Below are 18,483 nucleotides of genomic sequence, written 5' to 3'. Positions count from 1 at the left end.
TCTCCCAACGTCTACCACATATTTGACTATCACATAAACATTTACCAAAGGAGTGACTGTAGTGATAGGTTGCACTCTCCGGCCAAACCCTAGTGTGGGTCAGACCAGGTTAGACTCTGAGGCCATGGGAAAATTACAGACAAGACCCGTCTCTAACTTGCCTACAGAACTAAACTACAATTCCCAGCATGCAGTCCGTGGTTGCACTGCATCCTGGGAAGAAGCCCGGAACTACGTGAAAAAAACGCTGTAGTTGACACAAATCCGCGGGTTCTAGCGTAGGCGCGCACAGAGACTGCGCAGATCTCCTAGTCTGGGTTCTGCGGAACCCCTTTTGAGTACAGGGACCTTAGTCGGAAGGATTAAAGAACCGTTCCATTTCCGGAAGTAACGGGAGCGTTTCGAACATGGCGACCTCCCAAGCGAACGGGCCAGCCCCGGCGGCTGGAAAGAGTGAATTTCGTAACCAGAAGCAGAAGCAGGAGAACCGAGGTAAGGTGGTGTGAGCACCGAAGCCCGGGTGTGGAGGCTCAGTTGCGATCGTGTGACGCCGCCTCGGGTCTGTTCTCTGAAGTTGAGTCCCTGTAAGAGCTGCTTTTTAGGGGTATTGGCCGGGCCTGCGGAACCGTCTGGCAGATGTGGTGTCGGTCACGTGTTCCTAATAATCGCTTCTGCTAAAGGCTCCCAGAGCGAAGGTGTTGCGGACTTCGTTTTCCGTAAAGTGATGATTATTAAGACATTTTGGAGGGCGTCGCAGAGCCCTTGACTTGGGGCGCTGGGCGGAAGTCGCTGACAGAATGATGGATGCAGGAGGAGGAGGAGGTTATTATTTACTTGAGTGGACGCTGGTAATAAGGGGTGAGACAGTGATGAGGAGGAGATGTCTGGCATGCCTGAATGCTAGTGTGTGAGCTCCTCAAGAAATTTTGCATTATTTATTATTTGCATCATTTATTATTGTTATCAGATTGTTAAAATATTAGACGACACGGCTCCTCTCCTTTAGGCTGCCCTGCTTTTAAATTGCCGTCTTGTTTTATTCTGGTATTATCCATTTTCGTCAGTATGAATGCCAGGAAGAGAGGCTAGAGAAATAGACCAGGACTCAGAAGCCATTCTTATGGGAAGTGTTAAAAACCTTGAACTCTCATTCTGAAGGCATTATAGAAAGGTATAAACGGTGTTGTTGTTTTTTTATTATGAGTGTACATAGTGGAGTATGGTGCATGTACAGCTTAAAGCCAACACGTGAGAAAGGAGCGCTCAGACCATTGGGCAGAACAAAACGTTGTGAAACCCGAAAAGCCCCCTGCAAGCTCCTCTCAGAACACATACTTTTTCTTTGAGACATGAAGTAACTGTTCTAAATCGTGTTAATCATTCTGTGCTTTTTCTTGATAGTCTTTACCAACTATGCACAAAGCGGTGTACTGTTGCCTACATTTTAATTTTATGTGAATGAGAGAGGACTGTGGGCATGGTTCTGTGTCCTGCATCTTAGGCTTAACTTTGTTTTTGTTATTTAATCAGGACAATACTTGAAGCTGTATGTTTCCCTCCTGCTATGATGTTCACTTGTATGAATATACGCTCATTTATATTTCGCCCTAGCTGGTTTGCTCAGTGGATAGAGCGTCAACCTATAGACTGAAGGGTCCCTGGTTCGATTCTAGTCAAGGGCACATGCCTGGATTGCAGGCTCAATCCTCAGTAGGGGGCTTTGCAGGAGGCAGCCTATCAGTGATTCTCTCTTATCAATAGATTGATGTTTCTATCCCTCCCTCTCCCTTCCTCTCTGAAATCAATAAGAAAATATTTTTTAAAATAATAATAATTTATATTTTCATTCTCCCATTGATAGACATTTGCATTGTTCCCATTTTGTGCTGTTATGAACAGTGCTGCTGTAGACATGTTGGTACACATCTCTAGCTTTACATGTCCAAGAGTTTCTCTAGGTTGTGTACACGGGATTGGAATCCCTGAAGTGTAGAGTCTGTGCAGGTGGTGCTGTTAGAGGCACATCTCACCAGCACCAGAGAGGTGTTCCCGGACAGCTCCCACTGGGAACAGCCTCCATCCTTGTCTTCTCTTATAAATGAATGTGTACGAGGGACCTTGACTGCATTGTGAAAAGCCAACTTATTAAAACATGCACCTTTGATAAAGAAGCAAAGCAAGCAAACCTATACATCTGGCTTAAGAAGTGCAGATGGGCAGCTAATCTGAAAAGCAAATTGGGTGGGGGTCTCAGGCTGATATACCCTTCCGTCTATAGGTTTCAAAATTTTTTTTTTCCCTCACTGTATAGGTTCTTCTAGTCAGTCATTTGGTACTAGTTTCAACTTGTAGTTGCTAAAGATGCCTTTCTTCTTTTTTTTAATCCTCATGCAAGGATATTTTCCCATTGATATTTAGAGAGAGTGGAAGAGAAGTAGAGAGAGACACATCGATTGATTGCCTCCCGCGTGCACCCTGACCAGGGCTGGGGATTGAGCCTGCAACTGAAGTGTGTGCCCTTGACCTGAATGGGGCCTGGTAGCCTGCAGTCTGCGGGCCGATTGCTCTATCCACTGAGCCAAACCGGCTAGGGCTCAAAACTCCTTTGCTGAATCTGTTGGTACAGATTAATTTTCAAGGTCCCTTTTTACTTTGTTGTGGCCTTCCCAGAATTCATGAGAAGCCCCTGGCAATTTTATAACCTAGACCAGGGGTCCTCAAACTTTTTAAACAGAGGGCCAGTTCACTGTCCCTCAGACCGTTGGAGGGCCGGACTATAGTTTAAAAAAAAAACCTATGAACAAATTCCTATGCACACTGCACATATCTTATTTTGAAGTAAAAAAACAAAACGGGAAAAAATACAATATTTGTATTTGCATGTGGCCCGCGGGCCGTAGTTTGAGGACCCCTGACCTAGAGACTGCTGGCTTTTCTGCCTAGGGAGTAACATTGCCCCCTTTTCCTGTCCCTTTTCCCCTCCCTTTCTGCATTCCCATTAGGGAGGTTTTTAACCATTTGCTTTCAAGTGTCCTTGGCTAGAGAAGATAATGGCTTGTTATTTAAAAGCTGGCTGCAGCCCTACCTGGTTTGGCTCAGTGGATAGAGCATTGGCCTACGGACTCAAGGGTCCCAGGTTCGATTCCGGTCAAGGGCATGTACCTTGGTTGCGGGCACATCCCCAGTAGGGAGTGTGCAGGAGGCAGCTGATCGATGTTTCTCTCTCATCAATGTTTCTGGCTCTCTATCCCTCTCCCTTCCTCTCTGCAAAAAATCAATAAAATATATTAAAAAAAAATAAAAGCTGGCTGCAAATTGCCCATACTATTTGGTCTTGTAAAACTGAGACTCTCTGTCTCAGTTTCCCCATTCCTCCTCTCCTGGAATCCTGTAACAATGCTAATTCTTTCCCAAAGGGTTTGTGCCAGTTTATACTTCTAGCAGAGGATGAGAGTTCTCTTAGCTCTATATCCACAGTAACTAACACTTTGGTATTATCTGAATTATGAATTTCTGTCATCTTGTAAGTATGAAATGGTATCAATTGGTTTTTATTTTGAACTTGTCTTATTACTAATGAGGTTGCACATCTTTTCACGTGTTTCAAGGCTATTTGTATTTACTTCCTCTGTTGTGAAACTTCTATGTTATTTTTTTTGCCATTTTTTAAATTCATTGCCATTGAAGTGTTTAAATTGGGAAGGACTTGGTCAGATGTGCATTTTAAATAATGACAATTGTTCATTTCAAGCTTTTATTAAGGATATTGGGAAGTGAACAATATATGAAGATTAGCTAGTTCTCTGCGATTTCATCCAGAAACAGCAAAGTATAAGAAGCAGAAAGCAGGTGTACCTCACTGGGGTGGATAACATGGTTTATCAAGACCTGCTTCTGCAGAAGAATCTCCTGATAAGATTGTTAAAACAAAGATTCTTGTGCCTCAGCCCAGATCTTCAGATTCAGTAGGTTTGGGGTGGAGGCCAAGAATTACATTTCTTTCTCTTTTTTTAAATATATTTTTATTGATTTCAGAGAGGAAGGAAGAGGGAGAGATAGAAACATCAATGATGAGAGAGAATCATTGATTGGCTGCCTTTTGCACGCCCCCCACTGGGGATTGAGCCCGCAACCTGGATATGTTCCCTTGGCCGGAATCGAACCTGGGACCCTTCAGTCCACAGCCCAACACTCTATCCACCGAGCCAAACCGGCTAGGGCAAGAATTACATTTCTAACACACTTGCAGCTTATGCTCCTGCTGCAGGCCTATGTATCATACCTTTGAATAGTACTAATATAAGTTATAGCTGTTGGATTTAATAAGTTACTAAAATCCAGGACCAAGAGTTTTAAATAAATGCTATGGGAGATAATTTATGGCCCTTCAGAGGCATTTTGTTTTGAAGAAAGGAGACCTTTATGTCCCCTTAAGCAAGTCACTAATCTTTTTGGTCTGAATGTCTTTTATGAAATGGGAAAAATTATGCTGGTTCTTCCTGCCTTTCATGGTTATCATGAAGGGTATACAGAAATAAGGCTCATGAAAACTCTTTGGAAACCCTATACCAGTAATTATTAACTGAAAGTGTACATCAGAGTATCAACTTTTAAAAATTTTATGTACATACACACATATGCAAATATAGTATATACATATATACACATACTTAGACTTCACTTCAGTAAAATTTGAAAGGTTGCTTATCTATATATATAAAAGGCTAAAATGCAAAGTGTCCCCTCGGGAGTTCGATCGCTCACTATGATGTGTGCTGACCACCAGGGGACGGCATGGAACAAAGGATGGCCCCCATCGGCTTTGATTGCCGGGCACACCTAGGGACCCTACTATGCATATAAATGTCCAAAAGTGGGCTAAAATCTGATGTGTGTTTTGTTTTGTTTTTTTTCCTGTAGATGAATCAGAACTCCTCACTGTTCCTGACGGTTGGAAGGAACCAGCTTTTTCCAAAGAGGACAATCCCAGAGGACTCCTGGAGGAAAGCAGTTTTGCAACTTTGTTCCCAAAATATAGAGAAGCTTACTTGAAAGAGTGCTGGCCGTTGGTTCAAAAAGCCTTGAATGAACATGTATGCATATTTTATATATTTCTTTGAGATTTTGCTTATACCTTGACTTTTAAGTAAATGTATGTGTGCTGGTGAATTTTTTTAAGGTGCCAGCATAATTGACTAATTTGGTTCCTTTGGTATTTTAAACAGCCTACGTAAGCTTTATTCTTGTAATACATGTGTTTTTAATTTTATGAATAATAGATTACTGAAAAATACACATTCCTTTAAAATTGTAAGGATTTGATGGCCTATCTGAAACTCATCTGTGAACTCCAAGTTTCAGAATGCCTGTTCTGTACTGTGGTGGTTGTAACAAACCTGCACAGTTTGAGCTGGGCATGTTTCTGTCTAATTGCTTAATTTTCGTTTTAAATGAGAGATGTGGTTGTGCCATCTTTTGCCTATTTGTTGCTGCTGCCATGCCCCTAGAGTGGTGTATTTGTTTTTGTTTTTCAAACATGGGTTGAAATCCATTAGTAGATCCAGAAGTCAATTTAGTGGATATAAGGAGTCTTTAAAATATGAATGTGTCACATGTGGTAAGGATGATTTTATGAAGCTTTTGATTCATTTTATGTGTATACTAGAGGCCCAGTGCACGAATTTGTGCACCAGTAGGGTCCCTCAGCCTGGCCTGCAGGATCGGGCAGAAACTGGCTCTCCAACATCCCCCGAGGGGTCCCAGATTGCAAGAGGGCACAGGCCAGGCTGAGGGACACAGGAGGTTGGCCAGCCAGGGAGGGACCGCGGGAGGGCTCCAGGGCGTGTCTGGCCCATCTTGCTCAGTCCTGATTGGCCAGACCCCAGCAGCAAGCTAACCTACCAGTTGGAGTGTCTGCCCCTTGATGGTCAGTGCACATCATAGCGAGCAGTTGAGCAACCTTAGCATATCACTAGCATATTACACTTTGATTGGTTGATCAGTCAACCAGACACTTAGCATATTAGGCTTTTATTGTATAGGATATGTATGTGTACTAGGTTGTGACATGAAATATATTTCTCAAACTGACGGACTGCTCTGGACTCATTTGTGCCCATTTAGTATGAGAGTGACTCGGCAAACTGCAAGCAATGTTTCATAGCTGTCTACATCTGAGATTGGTGTGTCTGTCTGTCTGTCTGTCTGTCTCTCTCTCTCTCATAAACTCATACAGACCCAGCCTTATGTTGAATAGTTCATCACTCGCTATGTTTACATATTCTTCAAAATATGCTCATATGTTAGAAAATAGCATGTGAGTATAAGTATGGCCTCATTTGGATTGATACATATTTTTTAAACTAGGGATTATCTTTATTCCAGTAAGTACAAAGTATTCTAAACCCCAGTATGTATAAATGGTTTCAATTGCCTGAGTTTCTATATTCTTTGAAGTATGAAAGTAATCAAGCATTCTTTATATTAACTACCCAGCTTCTTCAAGGAGAGAGTTGATAGAATTTTAGAGAGAGATTAATTCATAGTAATTAATGGTTAGATTAGGATAGGTTATGTAAGTATCTAAAACTGAACTCATTTTTAGGCAGCTGCTTGTTTGCTCTTTCCTTTTTGTAGCATGTTAATGCAACCCTGGACCTGATCGAGGGCAGCATGACTGTTTGTACAACAAAGAAGACTTTTGATCCATACATCATCATTAGGGCCAGAGACCTAATAAAACTACTAGCAAGAAGTGTTTCATTTGAACAGGTAAACTTACAGTTACAGAGATTCTGCTTTATTTGTGCCATTAGAGATAACACAGCACTGTATATACCCACCCGTTCTTCCCTCTTTCCTTCCCTCCCTCCCTCTCTGTGTCCCTTACTCTCTCCCACCCTCCCTCTGTAGAGTTTTCATTATTCTGCTTAGATATCAGTGTAGACTTTGAAAAGAAATGTATTTGTAAAGAATATTTTCTTTATGTTTTAAAAAGGCAGTACGAATTCTTCAGGATGATATTGCATGCGACATCATTAAAATAGGTTCTTTAGTAAGAAATAAAGAAAGGTTTGTAAAAAGAAGACAACGGCTTATTGGTCCCAAAGGATCTACATTAAAGGTACTTTTTACCAGTAGAAAACTTGAGTATCTGTTTTTGTCATTAGTTTTTCAGTGTATTTCAACTGAATTTCAACTTACTGTTCTTTGATGTAGGCATTGGAACTCTTAACAAACTGTTACATTATGGTTCAGGGAAACACGGTTTCAGCCATTGGACCTTTTAGTGGCTTAAAAGAGGTGAGACTTAAAATCTTAATTTTCAACAGAGAACAAATTAAATAATGTGGTTATAATATATTGTTTTATGATTATTGTATTGTTTTAGGGTGTGCTTTGTTTGATTTTCCATTAGTAAATACTTTGTACTTCATGGAATTTTGAGGGAGTCATCGCTCCTGGACACTAACATATTAGTGTCCTTTGACAGTTACACACATCTCAATTAGGTCTTCACACCATCGCTCCTTCCACTACAAATTTTAAATGGGTCCCGGCCGGTTTGACTCAGTGGATAGAGCGTCGGCCTGCGGACCAAAGGGTCCCAGGTTCGATTCCGGCCGGGGGCACATGCCCAGGTTGCGGGCTCGATCCCCCTCAATGGGGGGTGTGCAGGAGGCAGCCAATCAATGATTCTTATCATTGATGTTTATTTCTCTCTCCCTCTCCCTTCCTCTCTGAAACCAAATTTTAAATGGATATTTAAGCTCTTAGTCTGTAGCACATATGAGAAACATGATGTAGTTACATGTGCTCAGATATTAGGGAATTGAACAGATGTTGTTATTTGCAGAAACATATAGTCAGTCGAGATAAAACTCAAATTTTCCTTTATGATACATTTCTTTTGTTTGGATTTATTATAATGTTTTCATGAACATTTATTTTAACTTGTTATGAGGAAATCTGTTGAGCAGATACTGTTCCAATTGACTCCCTTTTATACTGTTATCTGGATCTGGCTGTGAAGTCTTGCTTCTTCCCTTCCAGGGCCTTTAATAGAACTTTCTTGGACCTCATTCTTAGAAATGATCTACCTTTTTCTCATGGGGAAATAATAACTAAAATATATTGAATACTTTGTAATTCTATAAAGTGTAAATATGGTATTCAGTTCTTACCACAGACCCTTGAGGTATCTTCATTTCCACATGGCAAATGAGAAAGCTGGAACAGGAAAATTAAGTGTCTTTCCCAAATAAAGTGGCAGTCCCATTATTTGAGCCCACATTTTCTGACTCTGAATCCATCTCCCCCCCTAAATCACAGTTGCAGAGTGTTACACGTGTTCAATATGTCACGTTTTCACAGTACAAATGAGTAATGTCACTGTACCCAGGGGTAACTATTATGAAAGATCTAGCAGCCACTAAGAACAATTGAAGGAACTATTCAATTTGGCAGCCATTGTCTGGTTTGTAGGATATTTTGCAATATAGTAATTCCTTTCTACCTGGTTCATTAAGATATTTATAAATGACTAATACATTTTTCTTTGCAAATTTCAGGTTCGAAAAGTAGTCCTAGATACTATGAAGAATATTCATCCAATTTATAATATTAAAGTGAGTGTTATATATTCCTGTAACAGTGATTGCCAGACTTCTTTTAGCTACAGAAAACTTTCTTGAAATAAATTTTTATAAAAGTTGAATAGACGAAACAGATAAAGTAGAGATATTTTGGGTAAATTAGAGGTGGAATTCAACCCACTCAACTCTACCCCATCCTCAAGTTACTTCCTTAAAAGCTTGGGTCTCTGTAGAGTCCAGTATTGACAGGGACACTAATATATATATATATATATATATATAAAACCCTAATATGCAAATAGACTAAACAGCAGAACAACCGGTCGCTATGACGTGCGCTAACCACCAGGGGGCACACAGAACATGGCAAGAGTCGGCAGCAGGCGGCAGAGCACGGAACATGGCGGGCGTTGGCCACAGTGGGATGGTGGAGCAGGTGAGCAGGGGCACCAGACCAAGGTGGGGTGCCTGTTGCTATCTTTGGGGCGAGCCTCTGGTGGTTACTGAAAATACTTTGCTCCCACATGCCGTGGTCCCGCAGGGCACTCGCACCTGCTACTGACGCTGGCCCCACTCACATCCACTGCCAACACCGGAGCCACCATTCGCACCCACTGCCGGCACCCAGCGCTGACCCACATGTGAGCAGCAGCTGCCAGCCCTGATCGCCCCTAGGGCTTCACCTCCCCTTGCTCCTGAGGGGCGATTAGGGCCAGCAGCTGCCACTCACACCCACTGTCGGCCCCGTTCACACTCACTGCCAGCAATGGCCCCCGCTCGCACCCACAGCCAGAGCCACCGCTCACACCTGCTGCCAGCACCCGGCGCCTGTCCCAATCACTCGGTGCCGTCAGCGGGTGCAAGCAGCGGCTGCCGGCCCCAGTTGCCCCTGAGGGTTTCTCCACCTCCCCCTGCTCCTGAGGGGCGATTGAGGCAGCAGCCCGCTGCACGCACCCACTGACGGCGCCGGCCCCGCTTGCACCCGCTGCTGGCACCGGCTCCAATCGCTCCATGCTGTCAGCCAGTGCAAGTGGGGCCAGCGCCGTCAGCCCGTGGGAGCAGCGGTGGCTGCGGGAGCAGGGTTGCAGGCAGGGGACTGGGGGCCGTGGCAGGAGGGGCCGAGACCCACCCCTATGCCCACGGCAGCCTCACAGTCCACAGTTCCCTTCAAGATGCATGAATTCATGCACTAGGCCCCTTGTGTATTATAGAGATCTAAATCAAGAAAGGCTTCACAGAATTTGTCATATATTATATCAATCCTATTTCTTAGGTTGTGAGCCCATCTTTATATTTAAAGAAGTGCTCTCAGAATTCTGCCTTTTTCTATTAAATAATGCCTCGGATATTTTAGATTGCAATAAAATCTTTGGGGGAGAAGAGGACTTAATACTCAAATTATTTAGCTTACCCAAAATAGCTCTGCTTTATCTGTTTTGTATGTTAGCCTTTTGAGAGAGATGTTATATCCCTGTGTGCACAAAGTTCAAGACAGTTCTTGGAAATGTAACCATGCTATAATGAGCTATTTTATTTATGATGAGTATTTGTTGAGCAGTCCAGTTAAATTTGGTGAAGTTAAGTTTAAAAGTCTCTTTTTAGCCCTAACCGGTTTGGCTCAGTGGATAGAGCGTCAGCCTGCGGACTGAAGGGTCCCAGGTTCGATTCCGGTCAAGGGCATGTACCTTGGTTGCGGGCACATCCCCAGTAGGAGGTGTGCAGGAGGCAACTGATCGATGTTTCTCTCTCATCGATGTTTCTGGCTCTCTATCCCTCTCCCTTCCTCTCTGTAAAAATCAATAAAATATATATATTTTTTAAAAAAGTCTCTTTTTAGATTGACATGAAAGAACAGTTTTCAGTTACATTGGGACATTAAAGATAAAGAGAGCTAGTTATGCATCTGATGCCTGGTTTGCATCCTCCTGTGTTCCAGTGTCTATAAAACTCAAATGGAGTGGTGGAAATGTGAGAATATTGGTTTTGTCCGATCATGAGAAGGTCTGCTTTTCCCCCTGTGATATTTCATGTGCTACTGAAAGCTTCCTGCTTTCAGGGAACATTATTAAGGATTCTCCCTGCTATTAAGTTACATTTTAAGGTTTAAAGAAATAATGGTTGAAAAGCTGAATTAGTCTCATCTCAATTTATTTTAATAATTTTGAAATTTCTTAATCTAATTTTCTTATGCTTGGTTAAAAATCAAGATTACATATTCTTTTCTTTATGGAATTAGTTTAATCCTACCTAAGAGTCTAAGATCTATGTATAAGAACAATATTTATGATGCCTTAATTTAACAAATGTACGACATCTGAAATTAACATTTTTACCTTGTTTGTATATTGCATGACTAAAGACCTTAATGATTAAACGAGAATTGGCAAAAGATTCTGAATTAAGATCACAAAGTTGGGAAAGATTTTTGCCACAGTTCAAGCACAAAAATGTGAATAAACGCAAGGAACCAAAGAAAAAAACTGTTAAGAAAGAATATACACCATTCCCACCACCACAACCAGAAAGTCAGGTAAGTATTAAGTGTTGAATTTCATTACATGCAACATGAATTTCTTTACATGATGGAGAAACTGTTATCAATTTTGTAAGAAACTTTATTGAGGGTATTTTAGGTGGAATTGCTGTGTTAATATGTGTTTGTGTTTGAGTTATGTAGAGATATAAGAAACTGAAGGTAAGTGTAAATAGGTTTATTTTGAGCAAAGTTCATAGGGTGGGGGGCTTCATACTGTGAGTGTAAACTATATCAAGGTGGTTGGTGTTACCCATGTTTCTGGAGCCGCTGTAAATGTTCCATGGATAATAAATTCAACAATTTAGCTCAAAATGCTCTCTACTCTACTTCAGCATCATTCCTATGACCATAAGATATATGACTGCTCCAGTTTTGAAATCTTAAATTCTACTCTAATAGCTCTCCTTTTTCTAAGTTAGAGTAACTCTCATTTTGTCAACTGTCTTCTGGTATCCTTTCTGAAATGTCCTTTTCCATTTTGCCCATTGTTTTCTTTCATGCTCCTTTTTCCTTCCATCACACCTGCCCAGCAAAACTCTTAAACTTGGACCAGTCCTAAAATGACTTCTTTTTCATAATGTGGCTACTACACATAGGTGGAAGAAGTCATAACTTCGGATTATATCCACTCTAAATGCATGTTTCCAACCTCAGATAGGTCCTCAGTATTGTCTGGTAGTTCTGTGAATCCTCTTAATTTTCTAGGCACTCTCCCACTCCTAGTAGATGTCATTTAATTTTATTTTACTGAAATATTTGAGACCACTAGGCAAGAACTCTCTCAACTTCCTTTTTTCTCACCTACATTTTCCCATGTGTATCAATTCTTTCTTTACCTGCTCTTTTAATTCTCTTTTCACCTATCTCTTGAGGGTTCTTGCTTCATTATTCCCTCGCTTGGAAACTCTTCCCTTTCTGCTAGTTCTTTAGGCTCAGCATGTAAACCTATCCCTTTCTGGGTACTGTCTTCCTCCTCCACAGCCTTGTGTTTGAAGTTTTTCAGGTAAGGTTTAATGAAAGGTCAGAGGGAAGAAAGGATGATGGTCATCATGGTGAAAAACCAGTGGAAGTGCTGGATCATGAGGTTTCCTCAGGGAAAGGAAGAAAGGGAAGCCAGAAAGAAACTGATAGTTGGGGGAAAGTGGAGTGATCCAGATACTAAACCATGTTCCATAACACCTGCTGTACTTCTTTCTTTTTCTTTTAACTTTTTAAAAAATATTTTTATTTATTTCAGAGACAAAGGGAGAGGGAGAGAGAGAGATAGAAACATCAGTGATGAGAGAATCATTGGCTGCCTCCTGCAGGTCCCCTACTGGGAATTGCGCCCACAACCTGGGCATGTGCCCTGACCAGGAATCGAACCATGACCTCTTGATTCATAGGTCAACACTCAACCACTTGGCCACGCTAGCCGGGCCACCTGCTGTACTTCTTATAGCCCTGTCCTATAGTTAGTAATTGTCGTATCTTTTTCCCCTACACCTGTAAACAGTGATTCAACAGTCTCAATTGATTTATTCTGCCACTTATTTGCTAAAAATTTACTTAAATGGAGATAATGATAACACCTATCTCAAAAAATTGTTAACGAGGATTAAATGAATTAGTAGTTGTAAAGCACTTTTATCTGTAAAGAATTTAGAATATTGCCTTAGATATAATAATGCTGTGTACATGCAAGGCAGATAAATTATCAATGTTGACTATATAGTAAATGAATGAGCCGTGGCTTTCTCTACTTAGTGTTTTAGTCACCAAATTCTGACAATCTTGCTTTTTATTTTGCATGCCACTACCCTTTATTCCAGGTTTCTATCTCTTCTCTATTCTTCTGTACTTTAAAAAATGCTGCTCGGGCCTGGCCTGAGTGTTTGAGTTGGTTGAGTGTGGTCCCCTGCACAGAAAGGTTGCCAGTTCGATTCTCACTCAGGGCCGATACCCAAGTTGTGAGTTTGATCTCCAGTTGGGGAGCGTATTTCTTCTCTCTCTCTCTCTCTCTCTCTCTCTCTCTCTCTCTCTCTCTCTCTCTCTCTCTCTCTCTCCCCTACCATTACTTTCCTCTCTATTTGCATGTCATCTGGTGAGGATTGAGAGGGAAACATGTCCCACCTCCTTCACCTGACATTCAAGTTTCTTCAACCTTCCTCAAACTATTTTTCCAGTTTCCTATTACACTTTTCTGAATTATTGACCTCCCACCCTCCTTAAAGCAGTCTCTTGTGTATTCCTTGAACACATCACCTGCTTTCCTACCTCCATGCTTTTGTGGACATATTTCCTTCAATTTAGAGTACGTTTCCTTCTTTTTTGTCATTCCCTTTATGAATTAATCATAGATTTTTGAGCCTCTGTCTTTACCTCGTGACATTTCTTCCTTAGAAAATGACTTTCATCTACATTATTTCTGAAGTAATTGTAAATACTGATTTCAACAGATTGATAAAGAATTGGCTAGTGGTGAATACTTTCTGAAGGCTAGTCAAAAGAAGCGACAGAAAATGGAAGCAATAAAGGTAAGACTGTTTAGCTCACAACATTAATAACAAAGTTCATAGAAACTTGAATTCTTAATTAGCTATAAATTGTGTTTCACTAATGTATGTTTTATTACTAACATAGGCTAAACAAGCAGAAGCTCTCAGTAAGAGACAAGAGGAAAGAAACAAAGCTTTCATTCCACCTAAAGAAAAGCCAGTTTTGAAACCTAAGGAAGGTAAAGCTTGTTTTCCAATTCTTGGTATGTTGTAAAAGTCTGTTATCTGAAAAGTAAACCCTTAGTGAATTTACCTAAATGTGAGTGTTAAGTAAGGAAATAACCATATCTGCTGTTAATTCACTTAGCATGTCATTAATCACTAATCCCAGGGACAGGAAACGACTGGGGCAATTGTACTTTGGTAACAGCTATTCCCTGTGTAAGTACCCACACTGATAGTCCTCTCCTGGCTCTGGATGTGCTTGGGAAGGACCTTTTGTTTGAAAGATATAAACCAGAGAGTGACTCTTCTGTACAAATAAAAGCCTCGAGATCCCTGAGCTTTGCTGTCACGCCTTTCAAAAACAGCTCAGCAGAGGTTGTGATTTTCTTCTCTCATGTGATCTGTAGCTTACGTTTGATTCTATTGTTACCATGGATTTTTCATTATCTTCAGCCAAAGGACACCAACAAAATAATACTAGTCATTCATTGAACTAACATTGGGAAAGCTTTGTTTTTATGTGGTATTAGAGATGATTTTGACTTATAACTTCATGATTAATTAATTAAAATTATGGAAGTTGGAAGGATGACATAATATTCTTCATGAAATATAATTCTAAATTATTTTAACAAGTAAGATGGAAAAGTTGCATATTAATGAATGCTGTAAAGTTCCAAAATGTGGAAAAGAATATAAGTAAAAATAATCTAACTTGAAGTATGATTGGGGGGCGGGGGGAGGCGAGGAATGTAGTTGAATCCAGTAATTGGTTCACATAGCTAAACTATAATGCCATTTTCACGTATACTTTCACTAATGTGTTTTTAAAGTTGTTGTTTTTTTCTCTCTTAAAGAAATTTCTAATTTTCCTTTAGGCATATGACAGGTGTTTTATATTTTATAACATGACCTTCCAATTATAAAAATATTCTGAAATTATTGTACTAAATACATATTCTTTATATTTTATTTGGTAAAATCTAAAGAATTAAACATATTGTGTTTTTATTTGTCTAGCTTCTACTGAAACTAAAATTGACGTGGCTGCCATCAAGGAAAAGGTTAAGAAAGCAAAGAATAAGAAACTGGGAGCTCTCACAGCTGAAGAAGTTAAGCTTAAAATGGAAGTAGATGAAAAGAAAAAGAAGAAAAAAAAGTAATACAGAAAAACCCTGAACCTAGAACTTATTAAGCTATCTCCTTTTATAAAGGACTTTGAAGTACTGGGGCATTAGTTGCCTTATGTGTAGGAAGTAATACTCTGATTACTTTTTTCTGAGTTTGTTTTGTTCTTTATAACAATGTTTATATATATGGCTATTCTTTATAAATATAAATTACTAGAGGCCCAGTGCATGGATTCATGTACCGGTGGGGTCCCTCAGCCTGGCCTGCAGGGATCAGGCTGAAACCGGCAGTCCAACATCCCCCAAGGGATGTAGTAGTGCATGAAGTGGCAGGCGGCTGGGGAGGAGCCTGAGCCCAGGTCGGGAGCCACATCGCTCCTGCTCATCCCAGCCCTGCTGTTCAGTAGGCTCACTGCTGCTCCACTGTGGTCTCCACGCGCCCGTCCTAGGGCGATACCGGCATGCCCATGATGGAGAAGCGGCCACAGGCTCTCACCCAGTCATTCCCAATCCTGGTCCCAGTCTGGATGGGAGAGAGGGTGCAGGGGGAGTGTCCGTGGGAGAGACTCGCGTGAGCTCACCATCTGGTGCCCATCAGTCAGCTGAGCAGCGCTCCTGCTGTGGGAGTGCACTGACCACCAGGTGGCAGCTCCTGCATTGAGCATCTGCCCCCTGGTGGTCAGTGCACATCATAGCTACTGGTCAGACGGACTAGGCTTTTCTATGTATAGATTATATTATCCATGGGTTTTTGAAAATTTTTATACTAGAGAGTTGTATATATGTCTTAGTATACATTGCACCTAATCTGTTCCAGGCAGTTTTGGTCTAGCATGATTTTAAGAGTAATTCTTTAGGTTGTTTATATAGATTTTGGGAATGTGACTATTGTAATTATTCATCAAATCGAATATCTTGACACCATTGGTTAGTTTTTATATACAGGGTTGGGCAAAAATAGGTTACAGTTGTGAGTACACAAAACACAGTTGTTGTTTTTTTAATATATTTTTATTGATTTCAGAGAAGAAGGGAGAGGGAGAGAGAGATAGAAACATCAATGATGAGAGAGAATCATGCCTCCTGCATGCCCCCTATGGGGATAGAGCCTGCAACCCAGGCATGTGTGCCCTGACAGGGAGTCGAACCGTGACCTCCTGGTTCATAAGTCAACACTCAACCACTGAGCTGCACCATCTGAGCTTTTTAACTTTTCTTGACAATTATATCTGCGAAATTAAGAATGTGATGTGCACCCTGGCCGCTGTGGCTCGGTTGTTTGAGCATCATCCCATGCACTGAAAGGTCTCAGGTTTGATTCCAGGTCAGGGCACATATCTAGGTTGTGGGTTTGGTCCCCAGTTGAGGTGCATGCAGGAAGCAACCAATCGATGTTTCTTTCTTACATCAATGTTTTTCTTTCCCTTTCCCTTACTCTCTCTCCAGAATCAATTTTTTATAAAAAGAATATGATGTGCTACTTATATTTTTTTCTGCATATATATTTTTTAAATACTCAACTTGAATATTGAAACAAGTGTATCCATGCACTAGGTAAAATCATCCAGTATGCCAAGCACATTTTGCAAAACTGTCCTGAAATGGCCCCCATCAGTATTTATTGAGCCTACCAACAGTATCTAGAAAACCACAAAGGAATTTTTTCCTCCAGTATTTGCCATAATTTGTTCATAAATAGAATCTGTTGAATAAAATCTTTCCTTCTAACCTTTATGCCCCATGTAAGTTAGCATGTATTTTCCTTTTATCTCTCTTAAGAGCCCAGGGTTTTCTATTATTGGACTGCAAGCCTCAGTTTTCTGAACTTTATTCCATAAGATTAGAGACCATTTGAAGTTGGATCCGTATCAAAAGCTAAAACTCCAGCAAGTTTCTTGTTGTTATTGTATTGTTACTAAAAGGAAGGGGATTTTTTATTATTATTTTGATTTTGGTTTTTAGGAAACATGCACTCTATTAATGTTTATTTGCCAGCCAGAATAGGCACCTTGGCTAAAAGGTGAATTAAATAGGCATAATTTCTACTTGCTTGGAATTTAGAGTCTAGTGGGAAAGACAGACACTAACCAATGGCAACAATTAAAAAACCTACCAAAGCACCAAGAATAAACTCAAGATTTGGGAGGACAAGTTTGGGGATGGTAGAAAATATTTATTGAGTGCTACTGTATGCCAGGTCCATATTCTAAATATCCTATCTAATAATAGACAAACATGATAATTAACCGTAACTTCACTACCCTTCCCATTGGCTAATCAGGGCGATATGCAAATTAACTGCCAACTAAGATGGCAGTTAATCGCCAACAAAGATGGCAGTTAAATTGCCATCGGCCTAATGCCTCTGGCCAAGGCGTTAGGCCTGGGCAGGGGACCCCCAGCTGCCCACAATCGCTGACTCCACCCCTGCTCCCCGCGATTGCCGGCTCCGCACCTGCCCAGGCCAACAAAGATGGCAGTTAAATTGTAGGCGCAATGCTGGGAGGTAAAAGGGGAAGGACAGAAGAAGCCGCCTGCCGCTGCCAGTGATCGGAAACCGAGGAGGCAGCCAAGAGCCAGGAGGCAGGGCCGGTGATCGGAGAACCGGGTGCCTTTGCCCGCCCCCGGCCAGTGATCGCAGGAAGCAGGGGCGGAGCCGGCAATGGGAGCTGGGGTTCCCCTGCCCAGGCCTAACGCCTAGGTCAGAGGCATTAGGCCTAGGCAGGGGCAGAGCGGGAGATCGAGGCGGGGCCGGGGGTCCCCTGCCCAGGCCTAATGCCTTGGCCAGAGGTTTTAGGCCTGGGCATGGGTGGAGCCAGCCATCGAGAGCAGGGGTGAAGTTGGCGATCCTAGGGAGCTGGGGGTCCCCTGCCCAGGCCTAACACCTTGGCCAGAGGTATTAGGTCTGGGTAGGGGCAGAGCTGGCGATGGTTGGAGCTGGGGGTCCTCTGCCCAGGCCTAATGCCTTGGTCAGAGGCATTAGGCCTGGGCAGGTGCGGAGCCGGCAATCGCGGGGAGCAGGGGTGGAGTCAGCGATTGTGGGCAGCTGGGGGTCCCCTGCCCAGGCCTAATGCCTTGGCCAGAGGCATTAGGCCGGGGCAGGGGTGGAACTGGCCATCGCTGGGAGCAGGGGCAGAGTCAGTGATCGGGGGGAGCTGGGGGCCCCCTGTCCATGCCTAATGCTTCCGCCAGAGGCGTTAGGCCTAGGCAGGGGCGGAGCAGGAGATCGTGGGGAGCTGGGGGTCCCCTGCCCAGGCCTAAGGCCTTGGCCAGAGGCATTAGGCCTGTGCAGGGGTGGAGCCACCGATTGCAGGGAGCAGGGAGGGAGCTGGCAATGGCGGGGAGAGGGGCAGAGCCAGCGATCATGGGGAGCAGGGGCTGAGCCAACGATTGAGGGAGCTGGAGGTCCCCTGCCCAGGTCTAATGACTCAGCCAGAGGCGTTAGGCCTGGGCAGGGGCCAAGCCGGCAATTGGTGTGAACTACAGAGGAAACACCTTTTCTGACTGCTTATTGGCTTAGC

At 42.3% G+C, this 18,483-nt stretch overlaps 1 protein-coding gene across 1 annotated transcript; it reads left to right on the top strand.

The window, feature by feature from the left end:
• The first annotated feature begins 241 nt into the window (after positions 1-241).
• On the top strand, positions 242-17,328 carry LOC139006925 (KRR1 small subunit processome component homolog). The gene is made up of 10 exons (XM_070409764.1): positions 242-492; positions 4,921-5,093; positions 6,637-6,771; positions 6,998-7,123; positions 7,219-7,302; positions 8,571-8,627; positions 10,954-11,124; positions 13,569-13,646; positions 13,753-13,846; positions 14,853-17,328. The coding sequence occupies exons 1-10, from the start codon at positions 408-410 to the stop codon at positions 14,993-14,995; spliced, it is 1,146 nt and encodes a 381-aa protein (XP_070265865.1). The 5' UTR covers positions 242-407; the 3' UTR covers positions 14,996-17,328.
• Positions 17,329-18,483: the final 1,155 nt, after the last annotated feature.

The sequence above is a fragment of the Myotis yumanensis genome, unplaced genomic scaffold (assembly GCF_028538775.1).
Source record: "Myotis yumanensis isolate MYYU_CA2020_CCGP unplaced genomic scaffold, mMyoYum1.0.hap1 SCAF_3, whole genome shotgun sequence".
In the NCBI taxonomy this organism is placed as follows: Eukaryota; Metazoa; Chordata; class Mammalia; order Chiroptera; family Vespertilionidae; genus Myotis; species Myotis yumanensis.
This window is presented reverse-complemented; position numbering and strand designations above follow the sequence as displayed.

Bases quoted from the DNA above. Each gene is read 5' to 3' on its own strand.
- LOC139006925 (XM_070409764.1), top strand. From the start codon at position 408: ATGGCGACCTCCCAAGCGAACGGGCCAGCCCCGGCGGCTGGAAAGAGT. The intron at 6,772-6,997 runs GTAAACTTACAG...TGTTTTAAAAAG, and splicing joins GAAGTGTTTCATTTGAACAG to GCAGTACGAATTCTTCAGGA. The intron at 7,303-8,570 runs GTGAGACTTAAA...TGCAAATTTCAG, and splicing joins CTTTTAGTGGCTTAAAAGAG to GTTCGAAAAGTAGTCCTAGA.